This window comes from Orcinus orca, chromosome 16 (genome assembly GCF_937001465.1).
Source record: "Orcinus orca chromosome 16, mOrcOrc1.1, whole genome shotgun sequence".
Classification (NCBI taxonomy): domain Eukaryota; kingdom Metazoa; phylum Chordata; class Mammalia; order Artiodactyla; family Delphinidae; genus Orcinus; species Orcinus orca.
This window is the reverse complement of record NC_064574.1, coordinates 11,784,981-11,804,035: the sequence shown is the minus strand read 5'-3', so window position 1 is coordinate 11,804,035 and position 19,055 is coordinate 11,784,981. Positions and strand designations below refer to the sequence as shown.

Sequence of the window (19,055 nt, the reverse complement as noted above, 5' to 3'; positions counted from 1 at the left end):
CTCAGTCTCTCTCCTGCTTCGTGTGCTGCTGTGCTTGCCTTGTGGAGCTGTGTAAGCGGAGTTTTATTTTGAAAAGCAAGTTCCTACTGTATCTTCATCATATTTGCTTTTTCTGGCTGGTAAAAGCATGCCCCTCCGCACCTGAGCTGTGGGAGCAGCTGGACCCTGGGTTCGCCTCCATAAAATCCCCAGACGCTTGGCTCCTGGCCACACCTCTTTAGTGTGGACGTTGTCTGCTTGTGCTTCACTTCAGGGTGTGTGTTCCTTTCTTCCAAGTTCTTTGCAACGTGGACTCGAGGTGTGCATTTGTTCAGGCCACCTCCTGCCCCTCAACGGCTCTCCTCAGTCTCTCCTGTGTCCTGTATCCCGAATGGTCTTTCTAAAGCAAGTCTCACCACACCTCTTCACAGCTGAAACTCTTCTGGGGCTCCCCCTGCCTCCCAGATATGCATAATGTGGCTACTGGACCGGGTATGGTTGGGCCCTAGTTAACCTGGACCCCCAGCCCCGCCTTCCGTCTCCAGACTCCAGCCAGGACAAACGTTTATTTATTTTATTAAATTGTTCTTTTTTTTAAGTTTCTTGCCAGTTCTCTGGGCTAATGATCAGAATCACACTTGCCCCACTTCCCGGCATCCCACGTTGCTTCCCTTGGGGCCGCGGTGGCTGTGCTCTCCCTCCCCACGCATCTTTGAAGTAGGGAATAGATGCCGTATCCCCGCCCCCTGGCTCCCGCCTGCTTCCCATGACATTCACGGCCAGCACCAGACACGGCCAGCAGCAGACACTCGCAGCCAGCACCAGCACTGCCGGGGCTCCGCAGCCTCAGAGATGGAGGCCCCGGGAGGAGGTGGGCTGAGGAGCACGGAGACCGGGAGGAGCGTGTGGCCCAGGCCCGGCCAGGTGCTGGCACTGTGCTCTCTGGGGCTCAGCGGGGGCACTGCTGTCGCAGCTGTCCTGGCTGTGTCAGGATGCGGCCGTGGCTTGCCAGGAGAACATGAAGGCTCCGGAGACGCCACCCCTCTGAAGAAAGCACAGTCGTGGCCCGAAAGGGAAAAAATACAAGTGCAAAGAAATAACACATCAAAGGAAATGTGAGCGGTGAAAACCTAAAGCAGTAAAGCACTCGCCACAAAGCCTCTTCCCTCCCGCACCCGGAAAGGAACGGTCTTGGTTACAACAAATGGCCTTCGTACGACAGCACATGTTTAAAATCATACTTTTGCCTCTGCCTCCTTTTCTTGAAAGAGAGTATTTATTCGCTCCACACTCACAGGTGTAAAGAGCTTACCTGAGTGTTCAGTTGATGCAGTGATGCTTCTTGTCTTAGAAAAAAATGTTTACAGTGAGAGTGGTTTTTGATTTTCTCTGCAGTGGCTTGATTAATAAAATGTGAAGTTGCAAATGTGAAGCAAACCCTCACCCATCACCACTCTTGTCAGCAGTTTTGAGTAAAGAAACAAAACACGAGGTTCCCGCAATACACGCACTCCTCAAGGAGAAGTGAAACACGGTGGCCGGTGCAGGTGCTGAGCACAGATGACCCTTCGGGGTCTTCCAGCCTCATCGCTGCTGACGTTTGGGCCGGATCGCTCTCTGTTTTGGGGGGCCGGCCTGTGCGTTGGAGGGCGTTTAGCAGGATCCCTGGTCTCTGCCCACTGGATGCCAGTATCACCCCCACCCCAGGTTGAAGCCATCAGAAATGTCCCCAGACATTGTCCAGTGTCCCCTGGGAGGCAGAATTGCCCTCAGTTGAGAAACACTCTGTAGTCGTATGGAGGGTTGAGAATATTAAATCATGACTTATTTATTTTAAAATCATCAGATATGGTAGCATTTGCCTTTTATTTGTTACTAAAAGTTCAGATGAAACCTCTTTGCTATTTGCACGCGGTTTGCTTTAGCTACTGTTGCCACAGGACACCAGGAGTGGTGGCCCTGTACTGCAGTCACATGTTTGTCACCAGGCCCTGCTCTTGGTTGTCGCCCACCCAAGGCCGAACGTAAATGGACCACAGATCCACTGTGACAACCTTTCCCCTTGGACTGCTATGTTGGCCATTAAAAAAACAACAACAAAAAAAAACTAGTTGGTTTTTATTGTAGTTTACTGTGATGATGTGACAGTAATCCCTGTTTTCCCTTGCAGCTCTTCTTTTTACTGTGGGTCTTTTGGGCCTGCAGATTGGCATGGAAAGCAACGTATGGTTTATGGTTCTTAAAGTTTCCTTGGGATAAACATTTTTAATTCGGCCTCAACGTTATCACCCCATAAGGGCTGACTGGGGAAAATTATAAGAAATTTCATTGTCTTGTTTGCTCAACTAATCTAATTATAACTTCTCCACACAGCCCGTGGTGAAAACCAGCTTGCAGAGCGTTTCCATGTAATGCATATTTGTTTTCTGGTTTCCTTCTTTCACCAAACAGTGGTAGATGTTCTCCCTGTATTTTTGGCAGACCTGCCCGTTACCCTTTTGGGACCCTGTGCTTCCTGGAAAACCGTTGTGCAGAAAATGATCGTGTGTGTTAGACTAAGGTCATCCAAATGGCCAAAGTTCTCATTCATTCAGTTTAAAAACTGAGTTTAGACATGATGGGATAGAGTGCATGTGTGTAGGGGCCGGGCTTGTTGTCTAGGGGGAAGTAGCAAAGCCATGTTCAACCAGAAACATCGCCCATATCTCTCCCCTGAAATCCCTACTAAAGATGCTGTTTGATTTCAAGTGCTTTCAGGCCCGAGACACTAGGTTTTGTATCATAGGTGCTTTAGGCTTTGTGCATCTCTCTCGTACTCTGCTTTTAGTTCTCTGTGTTCATTCTTCTTTCAGCCAAATCACCCATCACAGGGTCACCCCAGATGACTTTCATGGATTTTTCTCAAGATGGCGTAGCTCTTTGTCTTAGATGGACCCAAGCAAGGACTCTCTCACACCCGCCTTCATGGTGGTAACAGCAGGTATGACAGATGCCAGTACTTTGGCACTGCCATGTGGCTGTTTGGTGCCAACCCAAAACATGCCTCAATTTTAACCCTGAAGAAGGACTGCTTTCTAATAAAATAAATCGCCTTTTCCGGTCACTATGTATCAACTAAACAGGATAACAGGAAGTAGTTGATATTGTGCTTATTTTGTTTTGTTTTGTTGCATATGTTTACAATAAAAATTTCTACAGGAAATGACAGCAGACCGTGGCATGTTGCTATAGATGCCTAAGAGTTCTTTTAAGAACTCCTGTTTTTTAAATAAGTATTGACACTTAGTGTGTGCCAGAATTCCTCAGCTGTAGAGTTCCAAAGTCTTGCTCTTTACCCAGATTACAGAGATTTGTAAGGCTTTATATTTGCTTTTGAAAGTGATTGCTTGCTGTGTGGACGTGAGGTTGAAAAGACTTGCCTTTCCTGCCCATGAGGCATGAAAACATTGGCCTCTTCTTTGGTAGCAGCTCGCCATTCTGCATTTCTGCTTCTTTGCTTTACTCTTGGTCTGCTCACTGAATTGGGTGCCCACTCCAGCACACGTGGTTTTGGACCTACCAGGGCAATCTGTTTCTGGAGTCTCAAGGCATTACACAGGTCTAATGATTTGAAGTGTGGGAATGAATGCATCCTTTAAGCGTCTCCTGAAGTCTTGCTGTCATCTGCCTCACCCACTTTGGCTAAGCATGGGATCGTGCCATGCCATTGATGCTTCTGTGTCCTGAGTGGCAGGATCTCTTTGGTGCTGACAGATGGGCTCTGTTCCAGGGGTTCATCTTTGGCGCTCACCATTGGTGCAGGGAGGGTGAAACTGGCCAAAACTTTAAAACAGGCCAGTGTCCAGGCTCTTATTGGCCTTCTGTTCGGAAACCATAAAGTTTGATGCTGTGTTGGCATCTCAGTGTGGTGTTTCTTAATTTGTTTCCCTCCCTTTTTTCTGTTGCTTTGGTTTTCATTAAAGCAGGACCGATGGGCTTTTGTTGTTCTGTCTTCAGCCTCTTCAAGAGCCTCCTGGCTCCTCTGAGTCAATGCATGTTGAATTATAAGGGTCTTGAACTTGTACCATTTCCCAAAGAGCTGTTTACACACACTGATATTTCATTTGCTGAAAGTCATACCATCTTTGAGGGTCCCTCTGTCTGGGGACATATGTCGGTTCCTCTGGCTTATGGACCTGGCAGCTTAGCCCCCATCTACCTGCTGTTCTTATCCAGAACAGTCATCAGCAACCAGAAATGTCTGGCGTAGACACTTGGCTCAAGCAAACATGCCACTAAATTTGACTCAGATTTTCTTTCTTGAACTCTAAATGAAACCAAATCTTCGGGAGTTTGCTTGCTTTAAGGAAAATGTTAATGAGCTACGTTTAAATCAAGAGCATCAAGTAGTTTCTAAAATTTTTAAACTACAACAAGGGATTTTTCTGAACTGAACCGAACCAGAATGAAAGGGTGGGGTGGGGCAGTGGGTGATCCCCAGCCTTGGAGGACCCCTCTGCAAACCTTCTCGATTCTGGTTTGCATTTGATTACAGCCCTTCAAGCTTTTTACGGTGTTTCATGTGGTCTCTTCTAGCCTTGGTTATCGTCCCCAGGGTAGGGAGTCTGCGCTATGCCGAGAGCACCCATCAGGGTCTTGATAACCTTTGAAATGGCTACATAAAGTAGTTCATGAGAGACTAAACCTTGTGTGCCATCTGGCTTCCTTCATGGGTGATAGGGAGAGGATCAGACCCCTGGAACACTTTGCTGTGTGGAAAACTGGGGCAGCTGGGTTTGGAAGTGCAAGTCCTGTCTGCCTGACTAGTCCTGGTCTAGATCTTCACAGACCCCCTCCCCATCTCCTCTGGAGGCAGGCAGGTTACATTGATGGCGACCTCCAAGGTCAGAAAACCCTGGGTCTTTGGGTTATCATAAAGCTCGTGGACGGTACTTCACACCTCCATAGGAAGACTGTCAGTTGCTCACAATAATTCAATGTTATTTTCTCCCCTAGTTAAAATGTGCACAGTACTGGCCACAAAAAGAAGAAGAAGAAATGATCTTTGAAGACACAAATTTGAAATTGACATTGATCTCTGAAGATATTAAGTCATATTACACAGTACGACAACTAGAATTGGAAAACCTCACAGTGAGTATGGCATGTGCTTAAGTACTTCAGACAGTTACTGGTTGAGATGTCTTTTCACTTGGGTGATACTACTGAACACCAGTTGTTTATGCCAGTGGTTTTCTGTGCTCTGAGCAAGAAGTAGTTTTAGCACTATGGTGAGTAGAGCTTACCTGCTTACTTACCGGGTGACGAGAGGTGCCTGGGGGCGGGTCTCACCTGCCTCCTTCCCCACAGAGCTCTCTCCCAACACTAGTTAACACCAGTTCTTAGGGAAAAGGGAGTTCTGACCTAAACCTTACCTGTTCCTGCTCCTGCCTTTGCAACTGCAGAGGGACTAAAGTGATGGCCTGTGAGTTAAATACCAGCAGAGCACGTGGGCCTCTCTTGTGGTCCACAGTCTCTTTAGTCTGAAGTGAGGGAAGAAGGGCCCTCCAGGGCTGACTCCCAGTTCATAGTCAGTGAAAGTTTTCTAGATGAAGTCTTGGGCTTGTTTGTGTGGGGAGAATTAATTAATTAATTAATTTTAATAAATTTATTTATCTCATTTATTTTATTTTTGGCTGCGTTGGGTCTTCATTGCTGTGCGCGGGCTTTCTCTAGTTGCGGCGAGCGGAGGCTGCTCTTTGTTGCAGAGCATGGGCACTAGGTGCGCGGGCTTCAGTAGTTGTGGCTCGTGGGCTCCAGAGCACAGGCTCAGTAGTTGTGGCACGTGGGCTCAGTAGTTGTGGCACACGGGCTTAGTTGCTCCACAGCATGTGGGATCTTCCCGGACCAGGGCTCAAACCCGTGTCCCCTGCCTTGGCAGGCGGATTGTTAACCACTGCAACACCAGGGAAGCCCATGTGTGGGGAGAATTTGTAACACCACCTGCCAGCTATCATTAAATGATGGTCTTGGAATATGTCTGGGCAGTGTGCTAGAAGCGGCATCACGGAAGACCCTGCCCTCGGGGAGGCTGAATGATTCGCCCGGAGCCATCACTCTGGGGAACCATGCTTGTAGTGGGAACAGTGGAAGGGAGCTGACGGCAGCTCCTGGGGACACCCTCAAACACGGTCAGCCACTGCCTCCTGGAATCAGACTGCCTGGGGTTGATTCCTGGCCCCAGCATATCAAATTGTCAGACTTCAGGCAAAGGGCACCGTTCTCACTGCGTCTATGTCTGCCCCCCTGTCAGGGTTTTTGAAAGCCTTCCAGAAGGTGGTCCGTGTGCAGTGTGAGAGCAGCATAGGCTCAGAGCACGTGCCGGGAAGGGTTCACAGGTTCTGTGGGGTCGAAGGAACGTGGATTTATCTGGGGGCGGTGGGACTGGTGTTGGGGCTTGCGGGCCGGGGCTGAAGAGGAGGAATCTGCCCCTGGATTCTATTTGCATCTTAGTTTTCAGTTTACTGCTTTATAGTCACCGTGACGCCTGGGGTGGGATTAATAGTCGAAGTAAGATCGAGAACTTACGCAGGTGACTGGAAGTGGAGAAGAGGTTAAAATCCCGTGGCTCTGGAGGAATGCAGCTGCGCAGTGGGTCCAGGTCCCCCTGCCGCCCCCTGTGCACTAGCGCTGGAGCCCCAAGCCCGGCCATAGCCGCATGCAGGCTCTCGGGGTGTGATTTATGGAGGGGTTTGATACGGAGGATTTTCAGCAATAATGTTGGCAGTGGGTTGGTATGTGCCTGGAGGATTACGTGGTAGACTTTTTTAATGCTTTTGAGCGTTTGCAAGCCTGACATTGCAAGTGACTTCCGGCAAACTCTTGAGAAAATTTCCTTTGCTTCTTGAGGGAAACAGAATTTGGACAGAGCAGAAGAGGTTTGTACTGTTTGCGTGGCAGAGCAGAGGCAGCAGCTTGGAGGTTTGGGGGAGATCTGTTTGCTCCAAACAGACGTGGTTTTGAAAAAGTCTTTTGTCAGACGTGTACCTGGCCAAGCACACGTTTAGAATGAATTCCTTGAGAAAGAGGTGGGCAGCTGTGAGGGAGGGAGTAAACAGAAGGTAACCCACACCTTTTTAAGAATTAAAAGAAGGAACTTGCTTTTGGCATGTTTTCTTATTCCTTTTTTTTTGCGGTACGCGGGCCTCTCACTGTTGCGGCCTCTCCCATTGCAGAGCACAGGCTCCGGACGCGCAAGCTCAGCGGCCATGGCTTTACGGGCCCAGCTGCTCTGCGGCATGCGGGATCTTCCCGGACCGGGGCACGAACCCGCGTCCCCTGCATTGGCAGGCGGACTCTCAACCACTGCGCCACCAGGGAAGCCCTTCTTATTCCATTTTTTAAAAAATCTATTTTTAAGTGCTTTTCTGTTCCAAAATAAATAGAAGACACATTTCTCTTTTAAGCCATTAAAGGATATAAGGAGATCATTTTCTAGGGAGGAAAGTATGGAATTGTTTGGTGTGGTTCTATAAGTTATCCTAATGTCATAAGCAGATTTTTTCCAGTTCTGCAGAAAGATACCAGTGTGTGTAATAGCTGGTGCAGGGCGACACGTGTGTGTTCTCTGCTGATGTTAGGTCCTTGCTGTTTTTGTGGGTCCTTTTCACACGTTTTCATCACACTAGGGTCAGGGAAGGTTGCTGTAACTAAGCTGTGAGCATTGGGAGGGCAGGGCGCGGGGTCATTACCTCATTGTGCCGGGCACACGGGAGGCACGTTATGGACATTTGCCAAACGAAGGGAGACATTGTCAGTCAGCGGGTCTTTGGCCCAAAGTGTTTCACCATCAGCTGCTGTCCAGGTAACCTAGGCACTGGCTTGGCCCTTGGCGCTGCGCAGCTGGGGTGGTTCCTGTCTGCAGGCCTTACTTCCCCTGTGACTGGCTCCCATTACTGTGGGCTCTTGCCTTAGTATAATCTTGGGTGCTCTCCTCAGCAAGGACTACATTTTGATCATTGCTCCTGGCGACCAGTTGTCCACCCTGGGAGTGGAGTCTCAGAGGCTCAGAGGAAGGAGCGGAGCTGGAAACAGCACCAGAGGCCGTTCTTTCTGTTCCACAGCGAGCAGATTGGGCTAGGAGACAAGGGCCAGGGTCCTCCTCCTTTCAAGAGTTCCTGCAGTGGGCTCTGGAGTCAACCAAGCTTAGATTTAAACTCCTGCTCCCCCACTTAATGGAGGTTTAGCTGCCAAGCCTCAGTCTTCTAATCTGGAAAATGGGAGTAACGGGACTACATGCCTCGAGGGATTGCTGTGAGAACCCAGTGAGCTCTCGTGCCCACACTGGAACACGGTAAGCGCTCCGCTTGTGGGGCCAGTGCAGCTGGTCTTGTCAGCATCCTCCTCCTCATCGTGGACCATTTGTTCAGCTGGATATTGAGCCACACGTGGCAGCCTCCTGTCTTTGGAGACTGAGTTGGTAACTTTTTTCTGTAAAATGACAATTCTCTGAGGCATCCAGATAGTCCTGTAAGGAAAGCCCCGAGTTTCCCAGAGCTGGTGCCCCACACGTGCAGTTACATTTCCACTCTTTCATGTGAAACCCCGAGGCCTTTGATGACAAGATTGCTGTGGGTGGCAGCGAAGCATCATTTTGACTTGTGGGGCGGATAGAAATCGGTTGTAATCATGAAGACGGCAGAAGTGAGAGGAACATTGGAGACAAGGGCTCTTGTGGGCAAGACTGTTCCATCCTAAAGGAGGGGCAGTTGAAGCAGGAGCAACCTGGGGTCCACTCGGGGCTTGGTATTTGTTCACTGGGTTTGTGGACCCGGGGAGAAAAATCTGAGAATTAAGGCTACTCTTGGAGTTAGGTGGGTGGAAAGGCACTTCATGCTTACTTGGAATTAATGATTTCTGTACAGGTGATTCTCTTAGAATCGTCATGAGTATATTTCTCTTCCAGTCTCAAGAAACTCGAGAGATCTTACATTTCCATTATACCACGTGGCCTGACTTTGGAGTCCCTGAATCGCCAGCCTCGTTTCTGAACTTTCTTTTCAAAGTCCGCGAGTCGGGGTCGCTCAGCATGGAGTACGGCCCCATTGTGGTGCACTGCAGTGCTGGCATCGGCAGATCGGGGACCTTCTGTCTGGCTGACACCTGCCTCTTGCTGGTAAGAAGGCCCTTAAATACCCCGAGAAGAGAAGGGAGCACATTTTAACCTCCAGTCTGGCCCAGCCACAGCTTCTCTGTTAACTGTCTCTGCAATAAACTAGCTTTGATCTTCACTTTTTAATAGCTTCCTTCCCATGAAAGGAGCTTTACCCTAAATAGCTTCATTTGAAGGGAGGCCCTTAATTTTAATGTGGAAGATCCAGAGAATCCCCTTCCCTCTCATTTTGCCCCTGTGCTCAAATGGTCCCAATTTTGCCACATTTTCTAGAATTCTGCCTTCCTCGCTATGACTTTTCCTGAATAGGAACTGGCACGCTCCAGGACATATACAGTCACGTTGTACTTGAGGCTTGGACCTCACTGAGCTGTGTCTCCTCTCTGGCTTTCAGATGGACAAAAGGAAAGATCCTTCTTCTGTTGATATCAAGAAAGTTCTGTTAGAAATGCGGAAATTTCGGATGGGACTGATCCAGACAGCAGACCAGCTCCGTTTCTCCTACCTGGCTGTGATCGAAGGCGCCAAGTTCATCATGGGAGACTCTTCAGTACAGGTCAGCAGTGCTTTTGCTTTAATCCAGGTGTGTGGGTTTTAAATTTTTGCCTGTAAAGAAGGAGGCTGTTCATTGTAAACGTTGAAACAGTATCCTGGGTCAGAGGAAATAGCTGGGCTTCGTGTTTAAATAGCTAAAAAGTTGTGGAAGGTTTCACCATGTTCCAATTTCTGCCTTTGAAGTGCTCACATAGAGATCATTAATAGGGAGAATAGACTTTATTTTCATAAGATCTCATCTTCCAAGGACATGGCTGGAGACCCGAGAAGCTGAGAGGGCCCCTCACCTCTGCTCACTTAAAGGGGAGCAGGTTTCCTGACAGATCAGCCAAACGTGAAATCTCACGGGACTTCCTCTTGCTGCTTTTTCAAGGAACAATGGAAAGAGCTCTCCCACGAGGACCTGGAGCCTCCACCCGAGCACATCCCCCCACCTCCCCGGCCTCCCAAACGAATCCTGGAGCCACACAATGGGAAGTGCAAGGAGTTCTTCGCAAACCACCAGTGGGTGACAGCTGAGACTGAGGAGGTTAAAGAAGACGGGCCCGTCAAGGAAGAAACCAGAACCCTCTTAACCGCCCCCTGCAGCCTGGAAAGGTAATGTGAGAGGGTCCTGGCTTGCTGGGGGCGAGGGGAAATGGCCTTCTGTTCCAGAAATACATATTGATATTGAAACCCTGTGGACCCAGCCTCCTCTTGGCAAACGGTGCTTCTGTGTTCTTGAGGAACAGGCCCCTGGACCGTCCCTGCTCCTCCCCCAGCTGGAGGAGCCTCTGACTGAGCCACAGGTTGGCCCAGGGAAGTGACTGCTTTAGCGGGGATCTAGCACCACCTGGTGGTGCTTGTTGGAATCAGGGGTCTGGTGCGACTGAGTCAGGTCTTCCAGCCCGGTGATGACAGCGACAAAGACAGAAACCTGCCCTGGACTTCAGGCCAGTCCTGAAACTGATATCCAGGCTTGACCACGTACCTTCAGCCCCCAGAATGGTCTTGGGGTACTTAACCTTTTCATGTAGTCTTTTTTTTTTAAGATTTGTTTATTGTTTATTTATTTTTGGCTGCATTGGGTCTTAGTTGTGGCACGTGGGATCCTCATTGAGGTGTGTGGGCTCCTCTCTAGTTGTGGCGTGCGGGTTTCCTCTTCTCTAGTTCTGGCGCGCAGGCTCCAGGGCACGCGGGCTCTAGTTGAGGTGCGCGAGCTCAGTAGTTGTGGCGTGTGGGCTTAGTTGCCCCGCAGCATGTCGGATCTTAGCTGCCTCACCAGGGATCGAACCCACATCCCCTGCATTGTAAGGCGGATTCTTTACCACTGGACCACCAGGGAAGTCCCCCTTTTCATGTGGTCTTGATTGAGTTGATTGCCGTTTTGCTTCCTTACAGTTTGACAAAGATTACTGAGCACCTACTGATGCATGTGAAACCCCGAGATAACTAGACTGGAGCCCCTGGTCTGTGTTCTAGACCATCTTACTGGCAAGGGAGCAGTAGATTGTGGTGGTGGCCCATGGACAGGGGTGTGATGGAGGTGCACGCTGAGGGGGTCAGCCTTAGAGAGGAGACACCCAACCTTCCCTGGGTGGTCAAGGAAGGCTGCCAGCAGGAGGTGGCATTGTGCACAAGCTTGAAGGATGAATGGGGGTTAGCCCGAGCCTGAGACCGTGGAGGCAGTGCCCTTGGTGCCTGCAGTTTTGGAGGGCAGTTTAAGATTAGTGCACACTTTGACCCCACGTTTGTCTACACCTAGAAACTCAGCCAGCAGGAGTTCTCAAGCAGGTGTGCAGAGATGTACAGGTCGAGGTGTTCGTGGTGGCATTATTTCTAATGGTGAAAATCTAGAGATGAGCTGATTGTGTATCCAGGGATTAGATAAGTCGTGCTTTCTCCCTGTGTTGGATATTCTGCAGCTATTAAAGAATGGGATCAGGGTGTATTGTTACGGCCGGACACTGGAACGGTCATGCATGAGAAAGCAGGTCACACACAGTGTGTGCCCCACCGGGGCCTCTGGCTAAACTGATCATCAAAATCTTCCCCGGGCACTTTGCTAAATGCTGGTGTCCAGGTCCCAGTCCTGGCCCATGAACCTACTCCCCAGGGCCTTTCGTGCAACTGGCCCTCATCACAGGAACACCGGGTCCGGTTCTGGGGCTCGAGAGACACTTGTCCAGCGGGGCCTCCCAGAGCAGGTGCTGAACAAGTGCGACTGTGCCCCGGTTCCCAGGGCCTCTGTTGACACTCTCAGGGGGGGCTGGCGTGCTCCCTCTGAGGGCTCGCCGAGGGCCGAGGATGAGAGGGATGGGAGCTGGCACGTGACTTGGGTCAAATTTGTGTCATTGGTCCTGTTTCTTTATTCATGAAGACAATGGAGAGAAAGGTGCCTTTCACATTCTGTGGGTGAAGGTGGTGAGCAGGGAAGTGTGGATTTGGGAAGCTGAAAGCCAGAGAATTCCAGGAAAAGAATGGAGTGGGACCAAGAACCTATGCGCCTCTGGGCACCGGGGAGGGCGGGGAGCCCACGTGCACACAGGCCTCAGCCCTGCAGCTGGGGCCTCACCGGGTGGGCGCCGAGAAGGGTGCTTCGTGCAGCCTCCTCCTGTCTCCTGGGGAGGCGGTGCCCCCGGATGGTCCTGCCAGTCACGCGGGAGGCTGCTGGGGCAGCAGGGCCATGGAGAGGCCTGTGGGAGGCAGGACTTCCTGTGGCCAGGGCCGCCTCGATGGACGCAAGGGTGGGAGGGCAACGGCCTGGGAGAGGTGGGGAGGGGAGAGGCAGGGTCTGGCTGCACCCAGGCCCACAGCCTCTGCTGGCCTGTCCTGGGACAGCCCTACAGGGTGGCTCTGGCTTGCCCCCAGCAAGGTAGTCAACTGACTGCACACGGGACACCTGGGAAGTGGGCCTGCTGGCAGGACTGGCTGGGCGTGCAGCGGGGAGGGCAGAGGGTCAGCACTGCAGATGTGTGGTGTTCGCATGTCAGCAGCAACAAAGGCCTCTGTGTGTCCACGTCTGTCAGGCCCCGGGGAGGGAGTGGAAGCCTGTGGTTGCACTGTTACCTTCCCTGATCTGAAGGGGAACATTGTACAAGCGGCCCCAGGGGCTGTACTGCTCCTCAGACCCTTACCCAGCCCCGTCACTGAGGAGTCCGCGGGTCTCCAGAACCCCACCCTGGCCCTGCTGTCGGGCCCTGGGAGGGAGGCGGTGACAGGCGGGCCTCTGGCCAGTGTCAGCATCAGCAGGCTCTGCTTCCACGTGGCTCATTTTTTCCTAGAATTCCTCCGGGAGTAATAGCATCCTTGCCATTGTTTTCCCGAGTGAGTAACCCGCCTCTGCCCCCCTCATTCCTCAGCGCGAGTCAAGACACTGAAGTCCGGAGGCGGGTCGCGGGGGCAGGTCCCGCCCAGGGGGAGCCATCGCTGCCCAAGGAGGAGCAGGACCAGGCGCCGACTCACTGGAAGCCCTTCCTGGTCAACGTGTGTGTGGCCACGGTCCTCACAGCTGGCGCGTACCTCTGCTACAGGGTATGTTTTCACTGACGGACGTGCTGGCCAGACCGCGTGTACATCAAGCCCTGGCCGCCAGCCCGGCGGTAGCGCTCAGTGCTGCGGGAGCCTCTGAGCCAGCCTCAGAAGAAACAGATCAAAGGTTTTCAAAGTCTGGGACTGTGAAGGGCTAACGAGAGAGAATTGAGGATTGATGCACCGGGGTCTTAAGGAGCCCTGTGGTCCCAAGAATAGAAGAGTCTAATCTCAGGGCCTTAACCTATTCAGGAGTAAGTAGACAAAATGCCAAATACGTCTCTTTCTCTTTTTTCTTTTTTTGTTCATTTGTTTTTGAAAAAAAAGTAATAGAATTACAACACATTGTTGTTTTTAACCTTTATAAAAAGCAGCTTTTTGTTATTTCTGGGAAAAAAAAAAAAGACTAGGCACTTACGAAACTTTCTTGTACCCTTAGGTGGTGTAACCAGATACACAATTTTTATTTGATTTCCCAGGGAAAGACTCCCACACTTTTGCGAATGTAAAGTCCTTTGGAGGAGAGGGTTTGAGGGTTTCGGACATCGTCTCGCTCAGGCACTTCCTCTGCTGAGCGCGCACTGAGCCGGGACAGTGCCTGCGAGCTTTCCCGTTTTAAGAAGAAAAACAACAAAAGGCCGTCTCTAGAAAACAGAACCCGGCTTCTGCTTTTGCTCAGGGTGTCCCACTGGCTTCCCGTTGTCCGCTCCTCCACTGGCCCCCTCTCGTTACAGCCGTCTTGCGCACGTCCTGCCCCCATTGCTCCATCCCCATAAACAGGGTTCCTCAGGGCCCCTGCCTCAGGGTCAGAGGTCACCACAGGGTGGCCACCGGCTTTTCACCCAGCCATTGAGATCCAGAAGGAGCAGTTTCCACTTTGCTTGGAACATAAATGCCATTTCAGTAGAAATCCACACGTTAGAATGTGTTGCCGTTAAAGTTACGGAGAAGAGTGAGGATTAGCCTCAAATCTCTGGTCGTGGAAATCACCTCACGAGACTTCTGTTTTTTCTTTTAATGATTTTAAGAATTTTACCTCTTTCTAAGCAACCACCTTTGAGCGCATCCGATGGTTTAGTAACGTGCAGACAGCTTTTTCCTCGGGGGTGATTTTGGGAAGGGGGAGCTGTTGTAAAAAATAATAATAATAACCAAAACCCCCTTCACGGGGGCTGGAGTGGCCCGGGTGGCCGAGGTGTTGCACGAGTCCGCAGCTCTGCGGGGGCAGGGCCGGGCTCCTCTGAAAGCGTTTGGTTTCGTCCTAGTTCCTGCGACAGCCACACACAATCTGACCTGCCTCCACCCACGGTCCGCCCCTGCCCGTAGAGCCCGCAGCCGCCTAGCAGGCAACCGGCGTAGGCGAGGGCCGTTGGACAGCGTAGCCCTCCGCGCCCCGACGGACGTCGGTTCTACACTAAAGCCCCCCTCCCCGGGCGGTTGGCCTCACCTCCATCCTGCTACTTTTCTCCCCCTCGCCTTCCTCTGAATACCAGACCCACAACCCATTTTTTGAGGAGGGCACAGAGGGCGCTGGGCTGGTGGCGCAGAGCAAGGCAGCCTGTGCGGGTGGAGGGGCGAGCCTCGCATGGTGCCCCCTCGGCGCATCCCTGGCAGGCGGCAAGCGACATCCTTCCCACAGCCCTCCCTGGAGACGGCGTGTAGTGAGCCTCTCCACTCCATATTTATTTTTTAAGTCTTTTCTCCTGAAGGCATCCACAGTGCACTAGCATCTTCATAAACCAATAATGTGTTAACGTTTTTTGATGTCAGCCTTGCACCAAGGGCTTTATCAAAAAGTACAATAATAAACCCTCAGGTAGCGCTGGGAACGGAGGACTTTGCCGTGAGCCTGCTGCGTCAGACCAGTACTAGGAAGGAGGACGGTTGTAAGCAGTTGTGATTTCATTGGGTAACACGAGAAGAGGTTTGCCTATGTTTATAGAACAAGGGGATAATATATAATGAACACTTGGCTATTTAAGACACATGGCGTGAGATTACTTTGTCCCGGTTCCTCCCCTCCCCAGTTGTCTGCTCGAACCTCGGTCTCAGTCACCACTCTCCCTGTGTGTATTAGGATGCATGTACGGTCTTCTTGTGTCCCGATCAAATACCACGTGCTTGAAATCCTTAGATCTCTGCTTACTGACGCGCTCCGTGTACAAGTCCAGTCTACCTTTGCATGAGCTGAGCATTACGTGGCTCTGGTTCCTAAGACCGTTGCTGAAATCATTGCCATTCGGCAGCGGAGCGATGTCCAGTAACAGATATTTGCCCAATTCCTGGCATGACACTCTGGTGACCTCTAGTGAGGCCCAGCCTGTCCTGGTCCAGCTGGGCCCCACTGTAACTCAGACATTCCAAGGGTGTGGGAAGCCATAGTCACACCTCACGCTCTGGACACTTAGACAAGCAGGTCCCCCACGACACACACACCTTTGGGGTCAGCCTCCACTGTGCCAAGTTCACACTCTTCTTGAGCGGACCGTGATCTGGAACCAAGGCGACTGTTGGAAACCACACTTCTTGAAACAGCCTGGACGACGGTCCCTTCGAGCCAGCCTGTGGCCCTTCAGGTCCGGGGGCCTTGCTGAGAGAGGCGTCTGCCCTGCCCTTGAACCCTGGGGACTGATGGTGCTCACGACTCTTCCTGCGAGGGGAACTTAAGACCTCCACATTAAGTGGCTTTTTTAACAAGAAAAAAAAAAGGCAGCTATAGCTCACGGGCTGCTCTTCTGCCAGCATTTTCACATTTTGCCTTTCACGTGTTAGAAGCTCGTGCAGAGAAAGTCTGTGGTGGGAACATTTGAGGCATCGCCCCGCAGAGCCTTGGTGAGGTGTGGATAAGACTCTGAGGTGCCAGGCTGTAAGCATTTTTGAGTTGGGCTTGTTTGTTATTTTAAGTCCTGTATATGTATGTAGTAGTTTGGTGTGTATATATAGTAGCATTTCAAAATGGATATACTGGTTTAACCTCCTATCCTTGGAAAACAGATGGTTCTCCATCTTGTCACACGTATGTTAGAGAAGTAGCGAGCTGCTCTGCTATATGCCTTAAGCCAATATTTACTCATCAGGTCATTATTTTTTACGATGGCCATAGAATAAACCATTTTTACAAAAATAAAAACAAACAAAAAAAAGCGAGGTGTTTTGGTATGATACCTTTTCAGGTGTGTGTATACATGGATGCATGATGGGGGGCGGGGGGCGCGTCTCAGGGTCTTCTGTGACCTCACAGAACTGTCAAACTGTACAGTTTTCCAACTTGCCATATAAATGATGGGTTTGCATTTTAGTTGCAACAATAAAAAATTTTTTCTAAAGAACATGGCTTTGGGGTGCTTCCCATTTCTTTGCTTAATAGGCCTAAACCAGGCTGGGCAACTTCTGTTTTCTTTCCATCCCTGCTGATGTGAAGCAGATGTTGTCAGTCAAGAGGGGTTATAGTTTTTCCGCATCTGAGGATTACGACGGCAACGGCCTCCTGGAGTCGTGGGTGCCTCTGGGCTGGGGGCACTTTCCCTGCCTCGTGTTTATTCAGCGCCTCAGGCCTCAACCCATTTCAGCAACAACAAAACTCACCTTTTCAGGTGTTAGGGCCCTTGGATAACTTAATGAATTTATAAAGGTTGTTTGAAGAACTGCTCAAACCTCAAGAACGTGTGTCCCTTAGCCGGCTGCCTGTAAGACACAACGGTGGCCATGTCTCAGCACCTCTGCCGAGTCACATTTGATGTGGAACTGACACATCAGTGGAGACTGACAGAGAGGTAACAGTGAAGTATAAACAATTCGTGTAGTCTTCGTTTCGCGTACAAAATTAAATGTAAGTCTCCCCAAAGTGATTTTTCAACTTCTTGTTCTGAAATAATTTCAGACTTGCACAATGTTGCAGAAATACTACCAAGAATTTCCTTATATCCAAGGTTTTATGACTGTTCAAAGCTGGCTGCTGAGTAAACTGTTTATGCTGTGGCCTCTCAGCAACATCCATGGAACCCAGAAACAACGTCTGTGGTCATGTGACCACACAACACCCAGCAAGGACAGTGGGGACCTGGGTGGTGGTGTCACACCCACTGTCGTCACCTCAATCATTTTCAGATACCAAAAAAAAAAAAAGAAAATGACATCTAAGCTTTCATGAAGAGGAGGAATGCCGATGTGGAAAAAAATAACTAAATTTGTAACTAAGCAGAAGTCAGATAGAGCCCAAGGCCAGAGAAGGGCCACACCGCCTGGTGTCTGTAAGGAGAGGGGACTCTGGGAGCCTCAGAGAGCACGTGGAGAGTCCAAGGGGCAGCCCTGCCCTGAGGCAGCCCTCTTCTATCCCTGCGTCTATGTCACGTTGGAAAGAGAGCACTGAGGGACAGCAGGGATGGCTTCTTCCCTCAGGATATTCCAGAAAACAACCACTACCCTCCACTTTTTTCAGGTAGAGTGGAACGCCAATAAAAAGTTATTTTAATTGAAATTTCAGAAAACAACATATGGACAAGGCAAATAAATACTGAGTTAAACCAAAAAGCACAGAATATATACAGGAAATGTAAATGAGCATGTTTAAGTTACAGAGCTTTCCAATGCCATTGTTGATACCACATCCAGACCCCAGGGTACCTCTACATTCTTATCCCAGAAACAGCCCAGGACATGTCTGGGTTTTTTAATAGACTTAAATAGGAAATTAATTTTCCTTCTTTAAACATGATGTTCAGTAAAATCTTTCTTCAAACTAGCTTATGGCTTCTGAAGCAATTTATTTAATAAACCCTAAGTTGACTTGCTTCAGAAAATGGATTCCATTCTGATGAGTGAGGTCAAAGCAAATGGCACTCAAGACTTCTCGGCTGACGGCATGTTCTTGTTTCCTTTGTGCTGTTGAACCACAGTGAAAATAAGGCCCACGGTCAGCAGGCCGCCAGCCGGCTCCCCTGTGGCGCTTGGGCTGCAGCTCGGGCTGAGGGGGCGAACCGTCGAAACCCTGGCTCTGCCCTCCCCACAGTGACACCTGATGCTGTGGGAACGACCCGAGTTCTGTCCTCAGCAGGGACGCTCGGTCTGCTCGCCTCCTCAGTCCCAGTCTTTAGTGAACCAGAAGTGCTGAGCCAGCTGACCTGCTGATTCCAGGCCTCCGCCTGCCTGGCCTCGGCCCCTTCGTGACGTGGCTGGCTGGCACTGACCCGGCTCTGCCCCCGGGGAAGGTCAGGCCGATTCTCAAAGCCAAAGGCTGATTGACTGAAGTGCAGCCCTCTAAGTGCCGTGCAGCCCCTTGTTCTGCTCCCGTACAGAAGTCCCACTTGTGCCCTGGGGCTTCGTAACTGGCCCAGAGTCCGGGAGCAGCTCTGGCCAGTTCACGCTCTTGGGAGAGCACACCGTGTACCTCCACCCGAAGCCCTCCCTGTGTCGAGGCCGGGCAGCAGCAAAAACAAAGGTGCCGGGTTTGGGCTCATTAGCTGAGGCTTTTTAAAATATTGTGATTTCAACATCTGCCTCCTGGCCAAAGGCTTCGTCTCTTTGTTCTGAGCAAAGTTTATCCATCTTCTCAAAAGCTAAGCGTCCTTTTTCACCTGAAATATTAAGGTCATCTGTCACTGGGTTGTCTCCCCACCTCGCTCTTTCCTACACTGGTGAGCCAAGGTGGCCTTAGTACTTCCAGACGCCTAGGCCTCCGGTGCTGCTGTAAAGGGTAGGGGATGGGGAGCCTTTGGGACTGGCTCACGTGGACCCCAGGGCCTCGTCCCTTTGTCCAAGACAGAGCCCGCTGAACCTTAATCCTGCCTCGCATCTGACTTTCATTCCCAAGGGTCGTAAACGGCCGCCTCAGCCATAAAGGAAACCGGCCTTGGCCAAATGC

At 50.7% G+C, this 19,055-nt stretch overlaps 2 protein-coding genes across 18 annotated transcripts in view; one reads left to right on the top strand and one right to left on the bottom strand.

Annotated features, from left to right (window-relative positions):
• The window catches only part of PTPN1 (protein tyrosine phosphatase non-receptor type 1), a 68,133-nt gene extending 51,605 nt beyond the window's left edge, over nt 1-16,528 (top strand). For 4 of the 5 annotated variants that reach the window (XM_004282899.4, XM_033411188.2, XM_033411186.2 and 1 more), the window contains 5 exons: nt 4,975-5,112; nt 8,924-9,133; nt 9,525-9,686; nt 10,059-10,282; nt 13,027-16,528. In XM_004282899.4, the coding sequence (XP_004282947.1) occupies nt 4,975-5,112; nt 8,924-9,133; nt 9,525-9,686; nt 10,059-10,282; nt 13,027-13,213 (921 nt within the window). In that variant the 3' untranslated portion in view covers nt 13,214-16,528. The remainder of the gene's footprint in view (nt 1-4,974; nt 5,113-8,923; nt 9,134-9,524; nt 9,687-10,058; nt 10,283-13,026) is intronic. The other variant, XM_033411187.2, reaches the window with a different exon arrangement.
• Nucleotides 14,719-19,055, bottom strand: part of RIPOR3 (RIPOR family member 3) — a 75,585-nt gene continuing 71,248 nt past the window's right edge. For 12 of the 13 annotated variants that reach the window (XM_049698655.1, XM_049698654.1, XM_033411182.2 and 9 more), the window contains one exon: nt 17,625-18,768. In XM_049698655.1, coding sequence (XP_049554612.1) covers nt 18,665-18,768 — 104 coding nt within the window. In that variant the 3' untranslated portion in view covers nt 17,625-18,664. Of the gene's footprint in view, nt 16,880-17,624; nt 18,769-19,055 lie in introns of those variants that run through there. The other variant, XM_049698660.1, reaches the window with a different exon arrangement.